Below are 12,611 nucleotides of genomic sequence, written 5' to 3' on the forward strand. Positions count from 1 at the left end.
ATGGCTTCACACTGACAAGAGTAAGTTTAGATTGGATATGATGGATAATTGTTCCCTGTGAGGGTGCTGAGGTCCTGGCACATGGTGCCCACAGAAGCTGTGGCTGCTCCATAGCTGGAAATTTCCAAGGCCAGGCTGGATGGGGCTCTGAGTGACCTGGGATAGTGGAAGGTGTCCCTGCCCATGACAGGGGGCTTGAATGACATGACCTCCAAATTCCTTCCTTGCCATACTATGATTCTGTGTTTTTAGAATCTTTGCCAAACTAAGACAGAGAAACCCATTAAAAACATCAAGGACTACCTCAACCACCAAGGTGGCTCCAAATTTAAGCCAAGGAGGAAAAAGGACATCTTAAGGTAAAAGGTTAATTAAGTCTTCATGCAACTTCCACTAAGCCTAAAAATACATCCCATTTTGCAGATTTGCCTCAACAGTTCAACACTTGTCATATGTAATTCCTCACTAACAAGTAGTTTTACTGAAGTAAGTGGGTGTACTTAAGAAATAAATATTAAACAAGAAGACTTAAGACTGCTGGTTGAAAATCTGGTTGTTTCAATTCTGAGGTGCACACCTCCAAGAAAGTTTTCCACAGCCAAGACTCACCACATTCTTCCACCCATCATTAATATATTTCCAAAAATCCTGACTAGAGTTTTTACAATATGGACTAGTTAAACCAGTCAGGAATGCAGCTTACCTGTTCCCAACAACCTAACATTAGCACAATCTGATGTTGGAAACTTTTCTTACTATTGACCTGGAGCAAGTCAATGGAAAGGCAGCATAACCTACTACCTGTCCTCAGATTTATTCAGCACTGTTTTTCCCATAGAAATCAATACACTTTAAGAAAACTAAAATACAAAACCCATCATGTAAAATACATAGATCCTGATCAAAATTCTTAACTTCTACAGAGATGCTACCTTGTATTTACTACAGCTGTAGAATAGGAATTACATGACTTATCCATTTGGGCAAATCTCTTTTCAAGTCATTTTTCTTAGAGCCCAGAAATAACTACACTTCTGAATTGGCTTAGCTATGACAAAATCTTTTTGTTAAATATAGATTTAATATCAATACATGCAAATTTACACTTCAATAGTGATGAAGATTAAAATATACAGAACCTAAGCTGGTACTCAGTAGCACATTCTCTACAAAACATTTACAGGATCATGCCCCTAATGCTTGATAAAATTGAAACATATTTGTTTATACCAATAAACTGTCAGTCTCAGGCATCATGACTGAATTTCAGTGTTTGTCAAGACTGAAGTTTAGAGCTACACTTCAAAGCCTTAAGCTCAGGGAATTAAATACATGTTCTTACTGAATTAAAGCTTATGCTGAGACATTCATGATCCTTGACTAGGAGCTTTAAAAAAAAAACAAAAAAAACCCAAAAAAACCCAAAACACAAAAACCCTCAACCAACAAACAAACATAAAAACCCAAGCAAAACCCCACAGCCTCTATAAACTCCAAAATTAAACTCCCATACATTCACAACATATACACAAAAATCACAACAGAAGCAATATTTTTGTTTGTTTAAAGAACATCAATGTAATGATCTTTGCAACTCAGGGAAGCTATTTTTTCTTTAAAAGGGAGCTATGTTAACCAGCAGATCCCTAGAGTAATAATGTGTTGGAGGGACACCTACCTGCAATATTCTGCAAAGGTTTGGTATGACTGTTATAAGTGTTGGACGTGCAGAGAGGATGCTGCAGTCTGGAGAATGAGGAAGAGTAGAATCTGACCTCCTCTAAAGGCAAGAGCTCACCCTGACTGGAAAGAGGGCTCCCACCACCCTGAAAGGGGCAGGGAACAATCCATCTGTCTTTATGAATAAGAAAACACTTGCTGGACCATTGTGATTTTGCCATCACATTTCTTAAAATCTAAAAAAAGCCCAGACTGAAATAATTTCTACTTTAATTCTTTTTAATAGCCTAAGACACCAGGATTGTAAATTAAAGGAGACAGTAAAAAGCCAGGACAGTTAACTAATAAAACAACTAACATGTTCTGAGCAACACAGTTTCATAACAGAGGCTGTGTAAAAAGGGAAGGGAACCCTTGGGTGTACCATCTTATAATTACTATAAATGGAAAAGCAATGTGCACCTACAGCTTTGCATGGTGAACAGTCCTTATTATTAGAATGAGTGGAGATCTGGAAAAAATTCCCAAAATCAATTTCTGTGCTTGCCTGTTCATTCCTCAAGATCTGTAGTGGATCCTAGACAAGACAGATCCAGACTCCACAGGACCTAGGGAACATCTGTGCTTCTGGACTCATCTTTAGGATCATCTACAGTCCCACACATGCAGAGGCCCAGAAGTTCCAGCCCAGCACCACTCCTCAGTGGTGCACTGTGCAAATAAAGTGATGCTGGTTTATTCTTGCATGTTCTCATTAATGAAAAGTGTTACCCTGTTTTGCTCCAGTCATGATTTTCAGACATGAAATATGTTCTTTGAACATGAAGTTCTAGGAGCTGGGTGCTCAAAAATAGTGAATAGGAGTTATTAAACTACTTAAACTCCATCCTTGTAGCACATGCATCTTTATAGCTCATGAGTAGGTAAGTTTGCACCTCCAGGGAAAGCAGGAGGAAAGGCAAGATGCTTGGACACAGCATATTCAGGATTATTCTGTCTCAAGTGCAGAGCAAATGCACACATTATGTATTTTATAGCTTCTCCATCAGAAAGGAAAAGGGAGGTTAAAGAAAAGATCTGGCCATCCAAAGACATCCTTTTATTTTATAGAGACTGTAGAAGGCCTCTCCTCAGCTATTTCTACATAAAAATACCTTGTCTCACCACAGCAAAGTTTTAATGCCTGTTTTTAAGTCTAGACAGCACAGCCAATATCTCTAGACTCCTGTAAGATTGCAGACAGGACTGACAACAGTCTGCACCAGCAAAAGAAACTCCTCCAAAGTTTTCTAGACAGAGTTAGTTAAAAAAAAAAAAGGGAGAAAAACCCCAACCAAACAAATCAAACCAACCCACAGGTAAATACCAAAAGAGCATCCATGGATTGTCACATCCTCACCTGATCAGTGTTAGAAAGGTAAACAGCCATGGAGACAGCTACAGCAGGACAGAAATTTTTAAAATCTCTATAAAGGTTGAAGCTAATAAAAAAAAAAAAAAAACACTTTTGTTCAACACCTTTTTTACTGAAAGAACATGAGACAAAACCAGGTTTCTGACAAAAATTTTACAACAAGGTTCCAGTATGTGGCTGAGCATTACTAAAAAGGCTACTGAGCTTCCATTTGCATGGTGGTGCCATTTGCAGCATTCCTTCACACTCCTTTATTTCAAAAGGAAATTCATTGATTTGCATGGAATTGCTAAAGAAATTAATATAACTGAGAGCAGGTCTGTTTGCACTTAATGGGTGGTTCCTTCCTCTCTCACATAAAAATAAATAAATGGGAATTAAGAACAAACATGATTTTATGGACAATGAATGTAAGCAAAAACACTGAACAAGATGTAAAAATCAGGATTAGAGGTTTGGGCAGAGTGAGAACTAAGCAGAAGAACAACATCTGCATGTCCCATGCTGCCAATATGCCAAGATGGTGTCCTGGAGTCAAACTGTCCAGAACCATTTAAGAAGAGAGTCTGCAATGCAGTCTTTCAGGGACAAAAAAGGAGAACAGAATTCCAAGTGTCTGGGCTGCCAGTCTTTTCTCTAGTGCTGAGGAGGGACTGCAGCCAGCCACAGAATGACTTGGTGTGCACTGCATTGCAGGAAACACATCCAGAGGGTGTCAGTAAAGTCTGCTGGCATGATGGAGAGAAGAGCAAGAGAACCAAGCATGTGACTTCTTGGTTCAGAGATGACAATGACAGTCTACACCTCTCCAGAGTGTATGAACCTCAAGGAAAAAAGTTGTGAAGAACAGCACACTCCTGCAGGGCATCTGTGGGAGTGACTGAACAAAATTATTAGAAAAACTCAAGGCTGAGAAAAGACCTCCCAGAGAAAACACAAAATAATTGTTTCCAACAAGACAGCTCATGCATTTTGATGCTGTTAGCCAGCTGGCTGACAACACCAGCTACATATTAAAACAGAATTTGCCATCAGTTGGTCTTCTGGACCATCAGCCCACACAATTGTCACACCTCCCTTCCACTCACACAGGAAAATTAAACTGCTACATTTCAGCACCTTCCTGGCATGGCTCATTCTTGAACCCAGCTTTAAACCATAGCAGCAAAGGCAGTGGGACATACAGAATAGCCCTAGAGTTGTCAGAGAGGCATTGAGGTCTGGGTTCAAAACAGAATATTCTAATCTGACATAGGCAGAGGATGGCCTCCTCTGGACTTCTACTGGGTACTTCTGCTATTGTGGGACCAGAACCATCTTCACTCTCTTTCAGTGAGATGCTAAGATTAACAATCAGCTGTGCCACAGATGAGCCACCATAATCCCTGTGCCCAGGCAAATGCTGCTTGAACTCTCTCAGGATGTTCAGAGCAAGGGGCACTGAGATTTAGAACTGGATTTGAAAGTTCCAAATAAGCAGCAACACTAATGCAGTACCCACAAGTCACAAAGGATGCAGCTCTGCTCGCTGATCATCTTAATGTCCCCTGTAATGCATTCCTGTAGGTGGGCTGATGTGTGAATACAGAACCTTGAGAGAGTAATGAGATTTTCCACATATTATTTCCAACTTAAACAGCTAATTACCCACTGGAATAACAGCCTCTGCTGCCCATCTCACCTCCGTCCTGAAACTTGCTCAGCCTTTCGAAGTATGAGGAGATGGGAACTTGAACAATATCTAGAATTGCCAGCAGTGTCCGGGTCAGTCTGAGAAGCTCACTAAAACTGTAAAAGCCAAAGTATATCAGGTTTCGAGCCAGATGAACCACCTAAGAGAACAAGAAATTAAAAATTAAGGAAGCACTGACAGCCTTTGTGGTTTTGGGTTGCACTTCACACAGCAGCTTCCACAGAGAGTCAGATCTTGAGTGCATTCAGACTAGCTCAAGTCTTCCCACTGATTTTTGGATTAAGGCCAGTGACATTAAATGTTTGTCATGATTACATAAAGCAATTGGTCAGTCAGGTTACAGCAGACAGCAAAACCAAGTGAGATTTAGGAAGGCTTGAGAGGATAAAATTTCATCTGTGAAAATATAAGATCAAGGAGAAAGACTCTGGGAAATTATTTAAAGAGGCAGCATCTTTGGGGAAGATGAAGTCAGCAGAAGAGTAAGATGACTGATAAGTTTGCACAGAGGTGATTTCAGGTGACCAGTGGCAAAAGTAACAAAGAGAAGTAGGCTGGAAGAAAAACTATACAAGTTGTAAGGATTTCCCCTTTATTCTTTGCTATTTGAAGCTAGAAAACCTAGGTCTATCTAAAGTTTCTGTCAGGAATTTCAAACAATGTTTAAACCACAGGATTAGGTTATTCAGAGTATTTCACTGATTGTAATACTCTACATAGAAAACAGTACCTTTACTGAATAATCCTTACAAGCTATTTTACTGATGTAGAAAGAGCAGGAATATTCACCATTCATCCCCCAGAAATCCCCTCTCCCTCCACTGAAATGCAGCCACCTCAGGAGAATGAGGAAAGGTTGGGAAAATAGAGCAGACAAGAATATTATTTTCTGCAGCAGCAGTCATCACCAAGAATGGAATTAGGAACAGGAGCTTCTTTAGGCTATTTTACACCAACATTTAGTCTGCAACTGGCTTTATTTTGAAATAAACCATGTTATTTATCTGAAATGGGAAATAATTTATGTAGTATGCAGATAGCTAAGAAGTACCTCAAATGTAAGTTTATTTTTCTCTTTGTCGCCAAATGGAAAGGGTTGATTCACAACTTCTTTCAAGTACTCTTCTACAAATTCCATTGTTAGTGCAAACTTTGTCTTCATTTCATTCCTTGAAGAGTCAGTGAAGGAATCATACCTACAATACAAGGCACAGAAAGAAGGAGAACTAAACACCTCTACTATCAGGATCAGCTGTTGCTAAAGAAAAAACTGATCATGATCTTCTGGAAATTACTCAGTTCAGCTCTCTGGAGATATGGAAAGTGGATGCACAAACCTTCCCTCCAGCAGTACCAGGAAGGCTTGAAGTGAATGGGAAGAACACAGACAGGACAATACCACTCTTGGGGCAGATAGAACTCTTACATCTTGCTGTGGTAATTCAACAAGGTCATTAACAGAAACAACACTGCCTGCTGCACTTCTTCTGTCTCTCCAGAAAGATACTCCCTGGCTGGGAGCATCCCAGTGCTGCTATTCAGTCAAATCAGTGGAGCCAGACTGGGTTTGCACTGAAATCAGTGGTCCTTTCTCTAAAATTAAATTTAACACATCCTCAAGTACTTTACTAAGTGAAGGCCAAAGCCTTTGTGAGCTGTTTCTGGACAGCAGCTGTGACTTAATTCTGGGTTCCCAGCTGTGGCTTTCTGTTGAACTTGAGGTATAAAACCAATTTCCAGCCTAGCAAACTTTCATGTGAGACACAACTGGAGTGCAGCTGATCTGAGAGAAAGGCCATTCCATCTACCCCACCTTGTTCAATCAAAGAACATAGTAAAAAATAAAATTTAAATATTTAACAACTGAAAGCTGCCCATGGAAGTTTCCAAGAGTTACAATAATTAATAGTTCTGTGTTCTGCAACAAAATGCCTTTTCACATGTTTTGTGGACATTGGACATCTGTAACCATTTTGTTCTGACACTAACCCTACAAAGAGCTTTTGTACTTCAGTTTGAGACACTTTCAACTCACTCATGAATGGTGATCTTGGTAGGAATTTCAGTCCACAGTCTGGCATACTTGACAGGCACCACAGACTCCTGGGGATCTCTGTCCACGTGCATGTGCAGCATCAGGCGGCAGAAGGAAGCCCGCAGGTCATAGGGGAGGCTTTCATCAGACATGCACCTGAGGATCAAATCCACTGACAGCTGGGCAGAAATCTGGTTGATGGCGAGATACTGGCGGTCCAGGCACATTCTTGCAAAGAGGTTCAGCTGGTACCTTAAAAAAAAATAAAAATAATAACATGGCATTCAAGGAAATCGGTAGGAAAGGAAAGAACACACCTCAGAATCTCCTGTTCCAAGCCTATTGTGAGATTTTCTGATATAAATCCTAAAAAATAAGATAACTTCATTAAGCAAAGGAGCAACTTGACATAAAAAACTATTTGTTCAATTATTGTTTCAATTTCATATAACATTATTACATTATTCCATGATCCCATTTCTTCTCTAATCCTCAAGACACTTAGGACACTCTGTCCTCAGAGTGTGCCTTGCTTCCTGGGCAGCACAACCTAAAATTAAAGCCCAATAAATAGAAAGTTAGAGGCAAAATAAAAAAGACACACAAGAGATGTGACGAGCAAAGGAAACTCAAGATTCGCCTGGAATAGGCAGCAGAGACTGTGATGACTCCCACAAGAAAAACCTGAACTTTTAATCTCAGTTTGTGGCATGACTTGGTTTTTCTTTTTTGATACTGGCAAATGAACTTGATAAGAACAGCACTGGGGGTCTTCACAGACTTGACATTTTCTTCTCTTTGAATGAGCAGTTTTACCTGTAGTAGGTAAGAACTTCCAAATCAGCTTTTGTGCCCTCCTTTGCCTCCTGAGCCAGATGCCTGATGGCTTTGCCATGAGGCTCCTTGTTGCTGTCAATCCAGTAAAGCCACACTTCCTCTTCATCAATGTCATCTGAGATGACTGGGCACTCCAAGGGATTGTCCATTTGGGTTGAAACCAGCCTGCAAACACAAACCATTCACAATGGAGCCACAAAGAAAGTGCTGGGAATTTAAGAGAGCAGACAACAAAAAAGTGGCATGTTCTGATTACAGATACTCACTTGGTCTGGATGAGAATGTCAGCATTCCCTGGGCTCAGCATAAACTTGCAGATGAGTTCCTGAGTTACTGGTATTGCTGTGGTGTTAGATACACACAGGTCTGACAGATAATCCAAGAATCTGCAGTCAGAAAAAAAAAAAACAGATGCAGCAGAACATGAGGCTTTAAAAACTGCAGTAGAAATCTTAAATATACACAGATCATATATTTCACTTTCTTAGAAATCCAGGTACAAACTCTGACCATCTGCTATCAGCCATCCAAGGAGCCAACAGTTTGAACCTCTAGCAATGACCACAGCCCCCACTAAATTCTGGAACTGTAGTGGGTGAATACAGGCAGCATTTTTAGGGTAGACTTAGGAAAAACACCCATAACTGAAATGAAGCTTTATGGCAGCCAGTAATTAAAAGTGCATAGCAATCCAAAGATTCAATTAAGCAAACAGCACATAATTACATGGAATTCTGGGGAAGTCACCTGGTTGGAGCCAAAACTCAGGAAGGTTTTTAATTTTGTAGCTCATGTGTTTTAGAGCAGAATGCCACAATTCTCACTCTCCATGAAAATCAGTATCAAGAATCAAGTCTTTGCTGTTCAGATTACACCTTTCTGGCAAGGGGCAATTTTGAAACATTTCTTGCTCCTGAATGCCTCAAAGAAGTGGAGGCACAGTAGTTGCACAATGTTATGGATCAAATTCCATTACATCCTCCACCACAGGAAAACACAAGGTGCAACTTCCAGTAAGCACAGACCGGGCTGATCTTGGGATTTCCTCTTCATATTGACAAAGCCCAACCCAGCTAAGCATGGGAGAGGCATGAAATTACAGAGTGAGGCAAAGAGGCATAAAGAAAATAATTGAAGCAGTGAAGCACCAAAGCTTTGAGCAATATCCTTAATGGCTACCTGGAAAATGGGATTCACAATTACAGACAACAATATTTGGCCTTCAGTATGTTCATTTCTTATACTTGTATTACTTGATTAATTTTACAACTGAAAATCTGACAATAAAGAGATTTTTCCATTTAAAAATAAAGAAACCTATTTATTTTATATTCTGATCTGAAGCTTATTAAAAAAAAAACAAAAAAACAAAAGAACAAAAACAGATGAGTTTAGTTCAAGGCCAGATACTTTAATTTGGAACAAAGTCTGGTCTAGGACACAGGTTTATGGGATCTTCATTGTCTTAGGCTCTTTTCAGGTCTGATTTGGAATCAGAACCTGCAGAAAAACTGATATTAATAAAAGCTTTAAAAATTGACACGTGAGCATAATTTACACCAGGATTATTAGCAGGAGAACCAACACAAGTGGCAGTTTCACAGAGCTGGGAGAAATTAAACTCTCTTCATTTCTCTTTGTCTCAATCAGAACTAAGACCAAATTTTCAAAGTTGTCCCATCAAGTATAAGCCTTCTTTTCAGTAAGCTCTAGTTTTTAAAACGTGGATATGGTTAAATTCCAAGAATTACAGGTAGCTTTAATATTTTCTGTACATGTGGAGTTTTTGTCTGTAAGGTCAAAACAGGGAGAAAGACATCAAAGCAATGAATAGCATGCAATTCACAGCTACTGCAAAAAATGCTATGAGGACCACTTCAAACCTGGGCTCTCGATTCCTCCTGAGTAAATTCACAAATGTCTCTATTTCTTTAGCTGTGATGTGTTTCTCTAGCAGTTTTCTGTTGTTGTGCAACAAAGCTGTGATGGTGTCTTCTGCCAGAATATCATAACCAATCTGAGACTGCATGACACAGAAGTTCTTAGCAATATATTCCTGAAAAAAGGAAAAATACCCATGATGAGCTGCTGAGCAGTAATGTTAGAACCAGAGGCATCCAGCTCAGTTAGCAATCAAAATAACACTCAAAACTTTCCTCTCTGAACTGGCCTGAACAAAAGAACTTTTGAATACCTCAAATATGTACCTTGAGAAACAGATTCCATATTAGGGATGACTAACTCCTCTTATTCTTTCATAAACCAAAGGGATGAATCCATGAAAATATACACAAAATTCAAGAAATGGCAACCTCTTAAAAAAAACTCAAATATTTTTATAGTATTTAAGAAGCTTTTTTCCTCAGTCTTCCCTCCACCTTTTCTCTCCCTTCAGGACAGAAATATTTCTGTAAAACATTGGAAAGAAAACAAAGAAGCCACACAGCAGTTCAGGCTTTTATCTGCAGTCCCTTTAGCCCATGTTCTGAAATACCTCTTGCTCACAGGGAATATCCAGCAGTGAGAAATCAGGCTACCTGATATAACAACCTCTCTTCTGACTCACTGCCATCCCTCTACAAATATTTAAGCAAGAGAAGCAGACGGCTTTGCAGATTTCCCACTTTACAATCCAGGCTCCAAGAACATACTTTTAATAACAGAAAGCTCATGAATGAAGCCGTAAATCTCAGTCTCAGTCTGAGCCTGCAAAAGCACAAAGTGAACTTGTGATATTCAGTGTTGAACTTTCAATTCACACACAAAAAAGGCCTTTCCCCATCAACTCAGAATCCCACTTCTAAGTGCAGAGAGTCATGTCAAACCATAATGTCAAACCAGGACATAGAATTATAGAAATCAGGAGGAAAATTATCCTCAATACCACTGACCTGGTTCTTCCTGTAGTCCTGTTGGGAGTGCCTTAGAACTCTGTAGCATAACCTTAACATGTATTTGTAAGGAGCATATCTCTGGTCACCCAGGTCTTCAAGTCTCAGCATTGATCCTTCACCTTTGTCCTTAAAAGGAGCTTTGAGGATGCCAAATATCTGTTCAAAATCAAGATCACTGAAAGTGAAAACCAGACTCGGATTGCTGCTGAACTTACAGCAGCCAATGGAAGTATCCTCTTCACACAGTACAACAGCCTTGACTAAACAGAAGGGGGATATCATCTGAGACAGCTTTATGCATCTGGGATCTGTAGCAAACATGCCAAGAAAGACATGACTGGCACCAACACCAGCCCTTTACTAAAAGCTTTTCATGCCTTCTCTCAGACACCTGACTCCTTTCCTCACAGGCAGCTCCACACAGCACTGAATCCTTCTCTCTTCTACATGACTGGCTAAACCCAAGCCTGTCCCTCACACAACATGATCTTACCTTAGCTGTCCCTTAGCTCCTCACAGCAGAGCCCATCCCAAACTACAACACACTCTGGGTCTCAAGCTGCAACTAGCCAGCTAGCCCACACTCCTGTAACACCCATCTTCACTGCCAGGCAAGGCTGCTTCCACTCCTCAGAAATCAGTGCAGCAGCAATTCATTGAGAAAGATTGCCTTCTGCACTGTTCTTACAAACTATTCTTCCCACAGGAGTTAGCTTTGCATTTCCCACAAACTTGATTGACATTGCTTTCTCTTTACTATCCCAAACTTTTAACTGTTTTAGTTACATGTCTTAATTTTGGATCATATAATGATGAAAAAGGACAACTCTGGCTGCTGTCCACTTTCATCGTTTTCTTTTTGTAAATTTCTTTCAGTTGACATCTCAAAAAGCACATTAGTTTTATTTACTTGCAAGAAAATAAATAAAATAAATAAAATAAATAAATAATTTAATAAAACCCTCATGCAAACAAAGCCAGAGCTCCACAGGGGCACCTATGTGGCAATCACTTGCAGGATTGGGACTGTGCTCCATGTTTGTCTCAAATTTTGTGAACAATTTGATCTTAAACACAATCTTATCAGAATCACATGAAATTAAGAGTCCTCTTCAGCCCCTTGTGCTTGACTCTGATTTAGGGACCAAGAGATGAGCTTTGACCAAGTAGTGTCATTTCTACTCAATCCAACCAGATACAAACTTGGCATAAGCCAAGTTACCCAAAAATAACTTTTTCTCACATCACTCTCTCCTGTAATCTGTTTGCAAATACAATTAAGTTATAATTATATTAAGTTACTAGCACAGTAGGACATACCTGAGCCAATATATTTTGCTCCCTCATTAATTTCTGTCGTTCCCTGTTTGGCTTGGTAACAATCACATCCAAAACTTCTTGCCCATTATTGGGCACATCAGCAACAAAGAAAATGAGATCTTCCAGTAGCTTGGTTACAAACCTAGAATGAATAGACAAATCATTATAAACAGTCACTCAACCCTTGCTAGGATTCATTGAGAACAAAAACCATATTTCTGCCAAGCTTTACCTGGCACAATGGAACTTCCACCACTGCAAAGTTAAGTTTGACATGGACTTAAGGATTCCAAGCCTTGGTTCAGCAGAAGCTTAAATCAATCACAGGGCTGTTTACCAAGGCATTAAACAACAACCAGAGGGAAAACAAGAGAAAGATACAGGGTGTTGGATTGATACACAGTATTCAGAGACCCAAAATCTATACCAGCTGGCCTCAAGGCCCAGGAGCAGTAGAAAGAAATTTCCACAGCCTAGCAAGGATTTTTATGCTTTATCATGGGTCCATGAAACAAGATGATAGACTCACTAGAGGAACAAAAACATTCTGCCACTAGATTATTTCCCTACTGATGCATGAAACTGTTTCATATATATGCTTTTTACTATATATATTCATATATAGCTGTTCTCCTATGTATATTGACGCAAGAAACTATTTGTTTCACTCTTTTCTAAACAAAAGATTTGTCAGAAACAGGTGCTAAAAACAGAAGCAGTAGTAACTCCTTCTCTCCC

The 12,611-nt window shown here is 39.6% G+C and overlaps 1 protein-coding gene across 2 annotated transcripts in view; it reads right to left on the reverse strand.

Moving 5' to 3' along the window:
- The window catches only part of ITPR2 (inositol 1,4,5-trisphosphate receptor type 2), a 237,105-nt gene that overhangs the window by 154,999 nt on the left and 69,495 nt on the right, over positions 1 to 12,611 (reverse strand). For both annotated transcript variants that reach the window (XM_079304200.1, XM_079304199.1), the window contains 8 exons: positions 11,874 to 12,015; positions 10,551 to 10,709; positions 9,543 to 9,715; positions 7,926 to 8,045; positions 7,639 to 7,824; positions 6,823 to 7,074; positions 5,839 to 5,983; positions 4,776 to 4,926 (listed from right to left, as the gene is read on the reverse strand). In XM_079304200.1, the coding sequence (XP_079160326.1) occupies positions 4,776 to 4,926; positions 5,839 to 5,983; positions 6,823 to 7,074; positions 7,639 to 7,824; positions 7,926 to 8,045; positions 9,543 to 9,715; positions 10,551 to 10,709; positions 11,874 to 12,015 (1,328 nt within the window). The remainder of the gene's footprint in view (positions 1 to 4,775; positions 4,927 to 5,838; positions 5,984 to 6,822; positions 7,075 to 7,638; positions 7,825 to 7,925; positions 8,046 to 9,542; positions 9,716 to 10,550; positions 10,710 to 11,873; positions 12,016 to 12,611) is intronic.

This window comes from Erithacus rubecula, assembly GCF_903797595.1.
Source record: "Erithacus rubecula genome assembly, chromosome: 4".
NCBI lineage: Eukaryota > Metazoa > Chordata > Aves > Passeriformes > Muscicapidae > Erithacus > Erithacus rubecula.